Source organism: Crocodylus siamensis, chromosome 1 (genome assembly GCF_052110815.1).
Source record: "Crocodylus siamensis isolate JL-2025a chromosome 1, ASM5211081v1, whole genome shotgun sequence".
NCBI classification, from domain to species: Eukaryota; Metazoa; Chordata; order Crocodylia; family Crocodylidae; genus Crocodylus; species Crocodylus siamensis.
The window spans coordinates 211,792,855-211,808,880 of NC_143395.1; the positions used below are offsets into that span (position 1 = coordinate 211,792,855).

The window sequence follows — 16,026 nt, forward strand, 5'->3', positions numbered from 1 at the left end:
ATTTCTCCAACATATTAAAAATCAAGAACAGGTATGGGCACTGAACATAAGTATATTCCTGTTTTAGACATAAAAGGTAAAAACACAAAGACAAGTTTTTAGTTCTGCTCATTTCCTGAAGAGATTGGGAACCCTACAGTGTTAAAACGACTAGTAGTTCAAGACCACAACATAGATTTGGACCCCTTTGCTCTTATGGTTGTGTTTAGCAGGGAGTTAGCCAGCTATGTTAGTCTCAAGTCAGGCAGAAGGCAAGGCAAAGCTGTGCCTTAAAGAATTATGACTCTCAGTATCTGAGGAAGCGAGCTGTGGCTCATGAAAGCATATACATCTCTAATTTGCCTTTAATAGGACGAGCAGAGTTCTAATTATCAAGTAAAGTCCATAGGCAATTGTCCGGGGACTGGATGGCTTGAGAAATTGTAGTTAAGATGTATGATTGAGGTGACAGTGGGGTAGGAATCTGTATACTATGAGACTGACTCTTCTAATACAGGCACCCCCTGCTTAGTGCTCTTAACTGGTACCTGAAAAACCAAGCGTTAAGTGAAACAAAAGTATTTGATGACCCAAGATAGCAACTGCAACTGTTTTTAATGACCCAAGATGGTGACCGCGAGCGTTATAATGAAACCTGCTGAGCACTGAGATCAGGTATCAATTTTAAATGAGCGTTACAGTGAAATAGCACTATGTGAAACAGCATTAAGCAGGCGTTGCCTGTAGTGCATTTTTCTCGCACATTGCCAACTGTTGGTAACGCTGGAACTGAAATATCTGAAAAAACACACTTTGTCCAGTAATTTCCCAGTGAAATCTCTGGAAACATCATGTTCTGAAAGGCTCAAAGGCTGGAGTACAATTTTAAGGGTATTGTTGTCTTCTGTAACCAAATACTGTAATGTTATTTTGTAAGCAAGGCAAGAAAAATATCCTGTAATTATTTTAATAACTTAACAAAACCAGACATTGGCCATCTAGGGCCACAGACTCTGGTGATGAGAGGGAAAATGTATAAAACAACAGAACAACAGTCAGTCACGTGGAATCATGGTGAGGAAATATGTAGCTGCTGATTTAAGGTCACACAACTATTTAACTACAAAAAAAGGCCCACTAAGCAGAAATGTTCCTGGAAAAAGAGGTGGTTCTGGTTTTGACAATCACATTTTTCATGGTTGGAAATACCTTGAACTTTTAGTGCCTAAAGAACATGCGTGCATCATACTAAGCTCAAAACTGCTTTTCCAGGCAAAGTATTTACATCTGCAAAAGGAACTAAAAACTGTCAGGCAAAGGTGTTCCTCCAGGCACAATGGGAGAAAGTGCAAAGAGATCATACAAATGGTAACTGGCCCTCCATGTAACAGCTACCATGCTGGATTAATACTGCAAGTTGCTTTATCCTCTCTCCAGTGCAAGTAGTGGTTAGTTAGTCACTTTAAAAACTCTTACCTTGAGATTTGTATGTGGGTTTTGTTCTTCCAGAGGCCCCTTAGAGTACATGAGCTTCTGATTGTAGGTCTGGTGGCTGCTGCTGTGAACTCATGTCTGGATGCATCCTGCCTGCAGCATCATAACTTAGATGTGAAAGGTCGCCCAACAATTCCTAGGTGATACCTGAGGCAGTGTTTCTGTGATTGGCTAGGTGCTCAAAAGGGTCCTTTAAAAACCAGTGGAAAAACATGGGTCTCTTTTTCAGTTGAGAAACTGAACCAACATCTGGCTATCTGGTGTCATGAATATTCACCCGAGACTTTTTAGAAGTGTCTTAGCTTTGTGCCTTGACCAAACTCTAGTGTTCCCCAAAACTGTGAAGTGTTGCTGTTAAACATGTGCTGTGTTCCCTCCAGAGGTGGTTGAAGTGATAACTAGTTAAGAATTGTCACACACAAGGCTTTATAAGTCCTGCTTATTCCTTTTTAATCCACCTTTGTGGATCAGGTAAGGTTGTGACTATAAGATAATAAATTTGCCTGCATCCACTTTAGAGCAGTTATGAAACAAGGCTGCAACTGCAGGCCTTCAAGCCACACAGGGGCTACAAGTTCTTAACTCATAGTCCATGGCTTCCACCACCTTTACCTCCTTAGCTCCCTGCCCTTCCCCAATGGGTTCAGGCATCATTCTCCTGCTTCTTCCTTCAGCTTCTGTTTCCTGCCATGTAGCCTGCAGCCACTCAGAAGTTGGACAGCCCTGATTTAGACTATTGGTATAATACAGCATGATGCCTTTTTGTAGAGCAAGAACATCTCCGCATTCCTAAGTGTCATTTACATTAACATGGTGAATCATGCAATTACTCTGTTAATAAAACTTAATTTTTGCATTTTCACTTATAGAGCAGTCCAATTTGGAAGAACTTTCCAGGGTACCTCCTAAAGCTGTGCTTGGGTAGCTAAATGTTGTGAAGCTGCAGCAGGTTCACCAGCAAGAATGGTCTGAAATTCAGGCACTTAGGAAAGAGCTGAAAACGTTAAAATAGTTCAGAGCCCAGCTGCTGAAGAAACCAGCAATAGGTCTAGAAACCAATGGGTTGGGATAAAGGTGGGGTGGGGTTGCGGGAAGACAGTCTTTCCCCTTCTATTTTGTAATTTAACTACAACTTAATACAGAGATTGCAGAATTGTTCAGTTCTTTGAGTGACTAATCTCTGATAACTTTATGCTCTGATAACACACAGTTTCATGGGTTTCTCCCCAAAGTATGTTAAACCACACATATTAAGTTAGATTTTTGCCAGAAGGTGAAGTTCAAGTTTGGGCTAATTTAAATTCAATGCCAGCTAATACTTTTAATCACATCTGCTTTTTAAAAGTGGACATGCACAACAAGGGCAAGGTTGCAAACAGCAGTCCAACTAGAAAGCACTCTTGGCCTGAGTGCTCAGCAGCAATCTGTTTGCTCTTATTGCTCGTTAGACTGCACTTATTTTATGGTTGCATTAAAAAGAAAAAAACAACCTGTAGTTTTTAGATCAAAACTAATTCTCATCTCAACGGTAACAGTCTGGACAGTTCAGATTCTTAAATCACTCATCATCAACTAACCTCTTCCGTATCAACCCCAACTACTAGTAGTAGTAATACACTCTATAAAGATGTGTTAATGATACCTGAAACAAAGGGAATTTAGGAGGATAATGTTTGTTTGTTTTATCCTGGAATGAGTCTTGTAAACACCAAATATAGGAAGCAGAACAGAGAGTATAACAGGCAGGACTAGGTCTTCATTTCATTGTCGCCAAAGTGAGCTAAATTAATCTTGGATAGCTGTATTGTTACATTCTGTCAGACCTTTTGTAGCAAGTAACACTGGGGGGCTGGCTGCACCCAGAGGGTGGTGGTGGATGGGTCCTTCTCAACCTGGAAGGACATGGGCAGTGGGGTCCCCCAGGGCTCGGTCCTCGGGCCTGCACTGTTCAACATCTTCATCAGCGATTTGGATGAGGGGGTAAAAAGCACCCTGCTCAAATTTGCTGATGACACTAAGATGTGGGGGGACGTGGGCACACTGGAAGGAAGCAACAGGCTACAATCAGACCTAGACAGGTTACAAGGGTGGGCAGACGAGAATAGGGTGGGTTTCAACACAGACAAGTGCAAGGTGATGCACCTTGGGAGGAACAACTGGCACCATACCTACAGGTTGGGGAACTCCCCTCTTGTCAGCACAGAGGCGGAAAGGGATCTGGGTTGTGAAGGTTCAACAATGGCAAGGTATTCCTTTGAAAAACTCCTTTTGGTACTTAATCATTCTTACTTTCAGTTAATTTCTGCTCACTTCTGTGTTCTGTCTCTCTGTAAGATTATTCATCTGAAGTTACTTGAAAGATACCGCGTGTTCAAGAAAAACATTTTTCCACAAGGAAGACAAAGAATCTTGAATGTGAAGTTGCAGCGGCACAAACAAAAGTAGCAGCAGCTCAGGTCAGTCAGAAGATATGGCAAGGTTTCAGTAAAAGGAAGGGATACTGAGGAACATGTTCTGTCTTAGCACTGTTGGGATGTGAAGTCTTCCGATTGGCTAGAGCGGTGCGTATATCAAGTACTGCATTGTTGGAGGACTGATGGAGAAATTTTGTACAAATACTGTTTTAGGATGGTAACACCAACCTAAGCTTAGATTCACTAATACTACCTTAGCCCAAAAAAGTTATTTAGCAATGGTTTTCTATAAACTGTATGTTTTTAAAAACTGGTGGGGAAAAACAGTCCAAGCTGTTAAAAGTAAGTCTTGGCTAGCTGGCTTTGTGATAATCCGGTAGACTGTTCCCCTTGGCATTTTTTCAGTAATGGGACAAATCATGGAATGTAATCTGAGATTGAGAGTGTGGAGTTGCATAGTTATAGCAGTCTGAGTACTAGCTCATATTGCTGAATTTGCTTACTGTAAAAAATGTAATTGGGCATATAGCCTGTAGACAACTTAAACTTGGTGATGAGGAAAGAACTGGTCCAGGAGGCTAGCGATCTGCCTGTGTATAATGAATAATAAATAGATGGCTCATGTCCCTGTATGTCACAAAAAATAACTGCAGTTTACTTAGTTACTCCATGACACTTGGCATTTCCCTTTCAGCAGAGGGCAAATGTCTCCTTTGAACTGGCTAGTCCAGTAGACTTGATCATGAAATTTATAGATAAAGTAATAATTGTTTTTCCTATTAAATTTCTCTCCTTTTAGGAACATCTCGGTAACACAAGGACGGCATTACAAGAGAGAGCAGCCTTTTCTCAGTCAGTGAACAGCACCCAAGATCTTGAAGGTTATCTTAAGATGAGACTAAACAGAATCCTGCAAAGAACAGATATTGTTTTGGAAAGAGAAAAAATAATCCAGAGTCATTTGGATTGAAGGGATGCTATCCTTAAATCCAAATGACTCAAAGCAACTCTAGGTCTAAGGAAAGACCAGTAGCTTGTATACTTGAAAAGATGTATTAATAAACAAGACAAATAGAATACTGAGGATGCAACAAAATCATGAAAATATTTCCATAAGCTTCATTTAAACATCCCTTGAACTCTGAAAATTTAAACTAAAACAGGGCTAAATTGTGACAAATGTATATACATTCTTAGAGTGCACGGCTAGTGTTGAAAACATACTAAAACTTATGAATTACTATGAGCAGGAAGGTCAAAATTACTAGGAATTTGATACAGGGTATATGAAAGGACAAAATGAAAATCATATTTTTTAAGTTTAGACAATGCTTTAGAAAGCTCAGTTGAAAGTATATAGTGTGTGTATAAAATATAAATATATAAGCTTGCTCTAAGTAATGTTTGTGCCTTTGAATATAAATGGTTTTCCCCAAAGGTCATGCTTCATTGAGATGTTCCTGGAAAAATGAATATACAAGTATATTGTATGTTAAAATTTTACTGCTGTTGTCACTACTGTTTTGGGAAGTTGCATACACAGGCTTTACACGTCCTGGTCTAAATCAGCTCTGGATAAATTCTTATTGCTGTCTTAGAGCAGATCTTATTTGTAGGTTAAATAAAATGTGGGTAGCAGATAAATGCAAGCTTGAAACAAATTAGTTCAAGGCAGGAATGGGAGACCAGAGCTGTTCTTCCATTTGGTCACAGCTGTACCTAAAATAACAAACCCCTACGCTTGTAGAAATGGAGAAAAGAGTAACTAGAAGAAGTACAGACCTTGAAGCAGTTGTCAGTGTAAGGTATGAGTACATCAATCCTGCAGAACTTAAGAAAAGGATACAGACTCTGAAGAATGATACGTATGTACAATTTATTTAAAATACATAAAAATCTTATTATACAATCTAAATTCTAGCAACATATACAAATACAGACCAACTACCAATACATGCTGAGGTAAGAAAAATACATTCTGGGAGAATATAACTGACACTCAAGCCATTCCCATTTTCATACAATATTTATATGCATTTCCTTGTATCTATCTTTTCAATAATTAAAAGAAAGACCTTAAACGTACCTTTCAGTTATGTTGTACATGGGATAATGCCAGAATTAAGTCTAAAAATGAATGCCTTTTATATCATGCATTTTACATTCAGGAATCAAGATCTACAATATAGGATGTTAACTCAAGCTTGATCCATTTGGGCAGGGGCAGGGAGGGTTAATACCTCACTTAAAACATTTTAAGAAAATGAGACAGTGAATATCTCAACTGGTCCTAGATATTGTGAACCAAACTGCACTGTCTCCAACTTCCAGCATTTCATCCTCTGAGAAGAACAAAAAGTTACACCCTTTTGTTTTAGGGAACGGAACTTGCATTATGCTGACCTTGACTGAAATCACTATTTTGCAGGAATTGATCAAAAACTCATTCCATACACAGTGCCAGTAGTGAAATCAATTTGATTTCAGTCTTAACACCAATTTGTACCAAGTTTTTCTAAACCCTGAAGATTTTTCTTCTTTTTTAATCATAGCTTTTAAGACAAAGTAACAGCATAGGTCGCATGAATATGGATTTCAGAAAGCAAAGTGGCTTCAATAACTTGTTTTATGAACAAACTTTTATTTGCACTGGATGCATTCTACTGTTTCTGAATTGTAATTTAAAATTTGTGCCCAGTTAGAAATGAGGGGATTTTTAGAATGGCTTTTTAGTAAGTCATTTCCATTAACCACTACTTGACTGACCAACGACATTTCCAACAGGAATTGGGTACAGTATGCACAATTCTCTTTTCATTTTTTCCTCTCTCTTCACGTCCCCTCAATCACTAAAATAATCCTTTTTTCTTTTAAAAAGAGTTGTAATTTTTTGGATGAAGTTTGATTAATTTCAAAGTATATGGAACAGTAGGGAAAGGGTTTTATGAGAACATTATTACTTATTATCAAGTTACAAGAAAGTAAGATGCACTTAAGAGCTACAGATTCAATTCTCTTAAAATAAATAAATATCACACATTGTGGAGAGTGACTCTCACCATGTTTAACAACACTGAAACAATAATGGGGTTTGATACTTTTCAGCAGAAGACTGACTCTAGAATACCATTCAAGCTTAAAACATTCACATTTAGGCATGAGGAGCCCAATCCTGCAAAATCTTATTCTCATTAGCAGGATTAGTCCTGTGTTTGTAGAATCAGGCCTTAAGCAGCACAGTGTATAGAATCCCAAATTCAAACTGTTTAGTACGACACAGTGAAAAGTGTTGGTACCACAAAAACAGGATTTTCATAATAACAAACTAAATATCAAGGGAAAGTCAGAGTAAATATCCTAAACTGAAGGAAAAAATGAAGTACTACCCTAAGTATAATTGATTAAAATATTCTAAGACTTGTGAGGGGTATAATCACCTTTGTCAGCACTAGTTTATTTATATCTGGATGCTACAAGTCTACTCTACAAACTGTGCACGATAAAGTCTTATTTGAATTGTGTGTTCAAAAAAAGAAACATTCTACCAACGACCATAAAACTGGGGTAATGTGTATACACTGATGTCACATACATAAATTCTTTCAGCATTCTCTCAACAGTGCCATCACGCTATTAAAATAAAAAGAGCCATTTAAAGAGGTTTTTCACTACTCACTGTTTCTGCTTAACCGATGTAAAAGCAGCAGCTGTGCTTTCTTTCTACAAGATAAATATGACTTATTAAAAATTAAGTATAACAACTCTAAATTGTTTTAAATAGCATCTGGCACAATTAAACAAGACTTTCTATCTAATCTCAACTACTATAGATACCAGTAAATCTTTTTCAGAAGATAATTCAGTATAGGTCAAAACCTAAAACTAATATACTGCAGAGAAAGGTAAAACCAGTCAAGTGTATGATGAATCCACTTGGTTACATAATTGCTTTTAAGCTGATACACTTTAAAACAAGTGCCAATTTTGTTGTTAAGCTTTGGTCATTTCCACCCTTTTAACGACAAAGTGGTTATATTTAAGGCCCTACGGCCAAAATTTCAGATGTGCCTGTGCCACATTGTACACACACACTTACGTGTAAGTAACCCTGAAGTGTACCATGGTGGCAAACCGGGGTTTGTGCTTGGGTACATGCATGAACACTGTGCACTTACCTGGGTGTTCATAAGCTTACACCTGCATGTTTTAAAATACATCCCTTAATCTCATAAGCTATCAACCATACTTGCCTCCTGATGAAAGAATCTCTAAAAGTTCTTGGAAAGGCAGGCACCCTTGTAGACCTGGCAGTTCTGCAAAGAATGACCAAGTTGTCAGACCAACTGTAGAGGCAATTGGAAACCTTGGAGGATTCAAATTCAGATTATTCAGTAGTCTTCACTTGCAAGGTGTGAACTAAAAAGCAACTAATTAGAAGACTCAAGTCTGTGCACACAATCCATTAGTATGAAGTTAAAGTTCTCCCTGGAAAGACCAGGTCTGAGTGGCTTGGGAAGATTTGACAGAATAAAGCAAAAACACTACTTAACTACCCAATTTCACCTTTCAGAGTTAAAAGGGGCAGGAAACTGTTTTCTCCCAAGAAGCTAAAAAACAATCCAGATTGGCAGGCCTGAGTTGCTTCTCTGTCATGGACAAAAGACAGGACTGCTCCTAAAAGAGTTGTAGTTCCTTCCAATGAAGTTAGTGGGAGTTTGCCACTGGGGTCAATAAGAGCAGGAGCAGTCCTCAATTATATCAATCAACTTGCTTTTTCAATATTATATGTGAGTATTTGAAATGTGCTTTAAGTGGGAAGGTGAATCTTGTATAACACTATTTTCAGACAGACTTAAATTACTGATATTTGTACTATAAAAATCATCTTTCCAAATGGATTGTTCGTGTCCATGCAGCATGACAACTTCAGCAGTTCACTGTGGAAGTTCATTTCCTCCTGTCTAAGAGAGTACTATACTGGTGTCCATATTTTCTGAGCAGGCAAGCAGTAATTGAGGGTGTATATATTGTCATAAAAAATGGCAGGAGTCTTAGTTTCCTGGACTACAGATATCACATTATTATCCACCTCCACGCTACTACAACTAACAATATAAAAACCATGATTAAAAAAATTAAATTCATAGCCACCATAAAAGAATTTTGTTTTAAAAAACTGTCACCTTTCCTAACTCAGTTCATCCTTGGCTCCTGTGGAATGTGGTGCACTCTGTGGTACCTGGTATACCAGTTCATCTGAGGAGCCTGGTCCCAGCATCCCCTTAGGTGTGTCATACAATGCATGTGCGGATGATGAACTGTCTGTCCTAGATAAAAGTTTATTATAAATTCCCAATATGGGAGGGGCTTGGTTCCCTGTAGCCTTGAAGGTAGAAATTGAAGAGACACCCAGAGGGACTGTAGGATGACTTGACATGTCCATGATTATTGGGGTTGCATATTCTGGTCCAGTTAGAGGCAGTGGTTCAGCATAAGCGTGATAGACTTCTTGCACGGGCGAATTATAAGGATCCAAATCAGCATAACTTGCTTCTTTTCCTTCTTCTGGCTTAAAGGTTGATCTTTGATGAAGAGTGCCAACAACTCCACCTACCAGTGGTTGAGCATACTCTGCAACACCCCCAAAAAAGAAAACAGTTACTAATAGGAACATTATCAACTCCAATATAGTGGCGTGATATTAAAGACAGAACTTCTCATGTGAACCACAGGAAATATTACACTGTGTCAGCCTAGTGGGTGCCTCCAGTGTCAGATGCTTTGGAGGAAGCTGCAAAGGAGCCCAGTAGTAAACAGTTGCTGTGCCTATAGTGAAATCTGAATAGTTTCCATTATAAACCCAATTTCACCTTTATGGGATGAAAATTTCCCATGCTGAGAAATTAAGGCTGTATTGTTTGGAAGGTACAGCAAAAACAGCTCATCCCCTTCCCAGACTTAGGTGTCAGGGATATGGTTTGTGCCACCTGGGTAAGCCATTGGCTTTTGAAAATAAATTTTACTTATGTTCAGTACAGACTTAGCTGGCAGCAACAACAGCTGAACACAAGAGATAAAGGGTGAGGGAGCATGGGGTGAGCACACAGGGACTGGCCAGGTGAAAAGCAAGACAGGACAGGGACAAAATAGAAGCCACTTAAGAGTTCGTGCTCATTATAGCGCAGATCTCCCACAGATCACACAGCTAGAGCGCTGCCACTACCTAAGCTAGCTAAGGAATGTCTCTGCTACACTACAATAGGAGTAACGAAGACTAGGTTTTGGATCGTTACCAAAAGGGACCAAACTAGACACTGGCATCTGGTAAAATCAGGGCTTCCCCTGAGATGTCCTAGACAGCCTTTCACCGTTTCTGGATGCTCTTCCTACTTAATTCCTGATTTCCTGTAAAAGATCCCTTACAGGTCACTCATTTGCCTGGTCAGAAATAAGCTATCAACTCCTTTGAAGAAAGTGAATGATACAAAATAACAGGTTTCCAGGTATTGCTGAAATTCTGAATGGGGACAGCACGATATAAAGGTAATTCAAATGGACAAAAACCTGATGCAGGTTGCCATCACTGGAAGATAATGTTGCACATGAGGGGAAAATCAGCCTGCAATCAACTTGATTTCAAAATAATGCTATTTGCATGAACAATACCAGGACAATTTTGCAGTACATTAATTATTTGCCATTCCTTCACTCACTGTTCTCTGCCCTTCTATTTGTAAAGAAACTGAAATTTAATCTTGGTACTACATAAGAAATTCTGTGTTCCTTGCAGGTATTCTTGGGCAGAAGAAAAGGAAAAAAAAGGAGTTGAGGGGGGGAGGTCAGCCAGGAAGCAGAAAGAGAAACGGAAGCTAAAAAAGTGGGAAGAGAACATTTACCTGAACAAAAAGGAAGAATCTAACCCCCACCACCACACAGGTTGGAACCCAGTTAAATGCTACTTTTATTACTTGTATGTCAAAAGGCGATTCAATTATTTTTAATGCATTACATTAAGAGCAGGCTGGTTAGACACATTGTGCCTCTATTAGTTTCTCCTCGGTAAGAAACTTGAAAATACTTCAAGCTGTTTAGTGCCTGTAGAGGAACTTTAGAATGATGTACGCAATGTCTTAGCCTCTATTTCACAAAAAACATTAATAGATTTACATGTTAAGATATTTAAGTGTTAATCATCTAAATCCCAAATTATGTTAGCATCTTGGGGCAGCAAAGATTATCAAGAAGCAGAAACTGCATTCTGGGAATTGCTGCACTCAAAAAAATAGCTGCATCTCTCCAAATGGCACCTGCAATTACAAGCTAAACTTTATTTTCGGATTCTTTATCCTTAGGATAGAACAGAAGTTATATAGATTTTGCATGCAGCAAATAGATACAAAGTATAAAACTATTTGATGTACTTATTCAGAATTCTTAGCCTACAAACAGGTAAAAACAAGCAAAGAAAACCCCAGGTACCTGCAGACTCTGTTTGCAACATGGTTGGGACATCTCTTGGTCTCAAGTGACCTATTTCACTGCTGCTATAGCGAACAGGGGTTTCTTCATGCTCGGCTGACTTGGCAGGAAAAAACTGCTTCATGCCTTTCCACCATCCTTTATGCAGATTTGAGAAACACAAGAATGTAGGAATTTGCATGCAAGAACTGTGTTGCATTACACATTAAAGGGTGACATTGTAGTCTTTTCTGATCACTAAATGGCCATTTTTTGGTCAACTACATGGCATTTTTCTGGCACTTACATTATAGTAAGTGGAATTGTGTTCCTGAACGCACAGCCCTGCATGTATAGAAAACCACCTAGGCACACAGAGTGGACATCTGCAGTAGTACCTGGGGCACATATGCACACACCTTGTAGACATGTGGGGGGGGGGGGGAAGAGAGAGAAAGGGGTGGAGCGGGGAGAGGGAGAAGGGCTTCCTGTCTTTTGCTCTCAATAGCTGAGAGCAAAAGACTCACCTAGGAAACAAAGGTCCTAGATTCTAGGCCACCCTCACCCAAAAGGAATTTGGACCTGGGCATTCCTGACTTGCCAGCATAACATTCTAACCATCATACCATAGACCAGATATTATCTAGTCCAATGGTTTTCAACCTTTTTACACTAAGGGCACCCGTTGGAAAATGCCAGCACTTAGTTTGCACTCTTTTTTTGCCCACAGAAAAATATTAGAGCAGTTTTGTTCTTGCAAACAGCTCAGAAAGACTCACAACTATGGATTCCTATTTGATATCTCTGGTTTAGCTAATGAACCATGTCTGTAAACCTAACAGCACTAACACTGCATGCCATCCTTAAAAGGATCTCAAGACACCCCAAGGTTGAGTCATGAATCTAATCCTTTTCCAGCCCTCCTTTCCACTGAATGAATAAATGGCTGTAGTACCTGCATTTACAGATGTGGGGAGGAGAAGGATTTGAGGAATCCAGTACCCAGCAAGAGCCCAAAGATTTTTGGAGTCCAGCCGACCCCTCTCCTCGCAGGGGTGAATATATTTTTTCCCCATTACCACTGTCTGATGTGAATGCTAGTTAATCTCTTGTCTAGCTTTTCAAAAAAGTGATTTTATTGAGAAGAAACAAGCGCTTTCTCATTATTTCATAGATTTCATAGACATTAGGACTAGAAGGGACCTCGGAAGATCATCCAGTCCAGTTCCCCACCCAAAGGGCAAGAAGTCAGCTGGGGTCATAGGATCCCAGCAAGATAAGCATCCAATTTGCTCTTGAAGGTGTTCAGTGTAGGTGCTTGAACCACCTCCGGTGGCAGGCTGTTCCAGACCTTGGGGGCTCGGACAGTAAAGGAATTCTTCCTTATGTCCAGCCTGAAACGGTCTTGCGGGAGTTTGTGACCGTTCGACCTTATTATCCCTTGGGGCGCTCTGGCGAAAAAACGTTCCTCCAGATCCTGGTGGTCACCCTGATAAACTTATAGGTGGCCATCAGATCACCCCTGAGCCTGCGCTTTTCCAGGCTAAAGAGCCCCATGGCTCTCTGCCTGTCATTGTAAGGTCTGTTTTCCTGACCTCTGATCATGTGCGTGGCTCTTTGCTGGACTCTCTCAAGCTTCTCCACATCCTTTTTGAATTGTGGAGCCCAAAACTGGACGCAGTACTCCAGCTGCGGCCTCACTAAGGCCGAGTACAAGGGGAGAATGACGTCCTGGGATTTGCCTGAGAAGCATCTATGGATGCAAGCCGGAGTTTTGCTCGCTTCACTAGCCGCAGCATCGCATTGGAGGCTCATGTTCATCTTGTGGTCAATGATGTCCCCCAAGTCTCTTTCTTCTGCAGTGCTAGCCAGCGTACCACTGCCGAGCCTATAAGGATGCTGCAGGTTTTTCCTCCCGAGGTGGAGAACCTTGCATTTTTCAGTGTTAAACACCATCAGGTTCTTGTCTGCCCATTTGCTGAGCTTGTCCAGGTCAGCCTGGATTGCCTGCCTGTCTTTAGGTGTGGAAGCTTTGCCCCAGAATTTGGTGTCATCACCGAACTTGGCCAGTCTGCTTCTGACTCCAATGTCCACATCATTAATGAAGATGTTGAACAGTATGGGTCCCAGGACAGAGCCTTGGGGGACCCCACTGGTCACAGGATACCGTTATGAGTCGCTTCCACCAATTACCACCTTCTGGGTCTGACCACGGAGCCAATTTCCTAGCCAGCGGATCGTGGTGGACCCAAGGCCACAAGTGGCCAGTGTCGCCAAGAGGTGATCGTGGGATACCAGATTGAAGGCTTTTTTGAAGTCAAGATATATGACATCAATCTCTTCTCCCTTGTCCAGGTGATAGGTCACCTGGTCATAGAAGGAAATGAGATTTGTCAAGCAAGACCTACCTGCAACAAACCCGTGCTAGCTGTCCCTCAGGATGTTGGCATCAGCCAGTCCATCAAGGATGGCCTCTTTAATAAACTTTTCTAAGACCTTCCCCGGGATAGAAGTCAGGCTGATGGGCCTATAGTTAGCTGGATCCACTTTCCTCCCTTTCTTGAAGATCAGCACCACATTGCCCTTCTTCCAGTCTTCGGGCACTACACCAGAGCACCAGGAATTTTCAAAGATTCGTGCCAGAGGTTGGGCTATAATGCTCGCCAGCTCCTTGAGTACCCTGGGGCCGGCTGACTTGAACGTATCCACTCTCTCAAGGTGTTCCTTCACGAGGTCAGCATTAATGGAGGGCAGGGGATCTCCCTCACCTGGACCTCCCTGTCCCGTGGTGGGCATGGGCATCCCATGGGACTGATGAAAGACCAACGCAAAGTACCCTGGAGAGCTGGGGGGACTGTTGTGCCCTCTTGCTGCCTTTTCTCCAAGATGGAATAGAATTAGCTTGTGCATTGAGGATTGCTCCCTTGAGCAATCTTGTATTACAAGACCCCATCTAACAAAGTAAACCCACCCTGTCCTAATTTGGAGCTAAAGGGCTTCCCCAGTTGACAAATTTGTGTGTTTTTGTGCACTATGTTTTTGTGTGAGGATTCAGGTTAGGTGGAAACTAAAAGCAGCAAGTCAGTATTGCAGGTGTGCAAGGTTAAATGGAAAATGTTATCTTACAATAGAGTTCTTTAAGATTTCTTGTCCACTCTTAGTATACACGTACCTCATGCATTTGAGGGCAGAATTATTTGGCTATTACTGTCCTTTGGGACCACATCTGACCTACAAGGATCTCTGGGCATTTATACACAAGTATTCACTACAATGCCATGTGCTATTAAAAGCGCCTGGTGCTGTTGCGCATACCTTTGTATAAATGGCAACATATGTGTCAGTGCTGAGAAAATGGTGCCAGTGCACTTTTGAACTAAAACACATTGAAGGTGTTTTAGTTCAAAAGCACACCACCACCTTTTTTTGCATGCTGACGTTCATTTTGCTGTTTATATAAATGTATATAACGCAGCTTGCGTGCCCTGCAGACTGGGTTAATTGAGTCTGCTCTGATGTGCTGGACTTCCAGTGTATCAGAGCAGACAAAGGTATGTATATAAATGCCCCTTGTGCTCTTCTGTCAAAGGCATAAAGGTTAGTGCAAGTCCAACAACTACTCAGTTCTTTTCCTGTCATAACGATACAGGAAAGAGGACTGCTCATGGAATATATGGACAAAACTTCAAATAACTCCAGTAACTTTACAGGTAAGCAGCATTTCTTTCTTCTGCAGTACGTCTGTATGTATATTCCATTCTTGATCAGTGTTTAGAGTCTGCCTAAAAATGAACTGTAATACATTATGGGCAAGTACAGTTCTACCAATCTTTCCTGCCCAAGTGCAGGTGGGCTGGACCAGATGATTTTTAAAGTTCCTTCCAGCCCCTAACAACTATGGAACTATGAACAGCATGGGGTAAAGGTATATACAGATCTTCAAGAGGCTGGCTTGCAGATGTCTACAATAGAGATGCCCCTTGTACAAGGACTGGAGTTTTTCCAAGATGCAAACATAACTTTTTACTACGATCATTGGATGGCATAAATTGTGAGACAGCATGAGAAGCATTTGGAGCTGCTTCTAAAGATATTGTAATGTGACCTTCAAAATTAGAAATATAAATCCATGACTATTCTTTTTGTTGCAATTTATTAACTGGATTCCATTGTAATTTAGAAATACAGGGTGCATTTACACAAGACATATGAACGTCTCAGTGTCTACACATGCACCCCTATTAGAGCACATGAAACTAATAAACGCCACACCTGGGTTGTACTTGTAGATGCTGATTGGACTAGTTGGGGTACAAGAGTGCTTCAGTGCAAGGGCTGCCTGCCAACTAGCCCCACACTAAAGCACCCTCATACCCCAGCCAGTTCCTCTGCAGCACACTAAGCCCGGTCAGAGCAGCCCCGGGCTGACAGGCTGACCCCCATGAGTCCCCTGCCAGATGGGGCTGCTGCAACCTGGCTCAATGGGCTGCAGTCCTGGTGCACATGTAAACCATGTGCCTGGGTGCAATACACTGCAGCAGGGGTTCTCAAACTTTGTGATAATGAGATCCTGTACAATAATATGTAAGTTCATGTGACTCCCTATGATTAAAGCTATTGATTTAATTAGGATTAAGCAGGAGATAAATAAAGAACATTTACCTTTGTATATTAAATTAAA

At 40.8% G+C, this 16,026-nt stretch overlaps 1 protein-coding gene across 5 annotated transcripts in view; it reads right to left on the reverse strand.

The window, feature by feature from the left end:
• Positions 1–5,744: 5,744 nt before the first annotated feature.
• The window catches only part of DCBLD2 (discoidin, CUB and LCCL domain containing 2), a 90,634-nt gene continuing 80,352 nt past the window's right edge, over positions 5,745–16,026 (reverse strand). Inside the window, exons 14-17 of one of the 5 annotated variants that reach the window (XR_016443330.1) lie at positions 11,367–11,504; positions 9,071–9,518; positions 8,138–8,200; positions 5,745–7,607 (exon numbers count right to left, since the gene is read on the reverse strand). Coding sequence is in view for 3 of the 5 variants with exons in the window: in XM_090055909.1 (XP_089912035.1) it covers positions 9,076–9,518; positions 11,367–11,504 (581 nt within the window). In the remaining 2 variants the exon portion in view is untranslated. Of the gene's footprint in view, positions 9,519–11,366; positions 11,505–16,026 lie in introns of all 5 variants that reach the window. The other 4 variants (XR_016443328.1, XM_090055909.1, XM_090055897.1 and 1 more) reach the window with 4 other exon arrangements.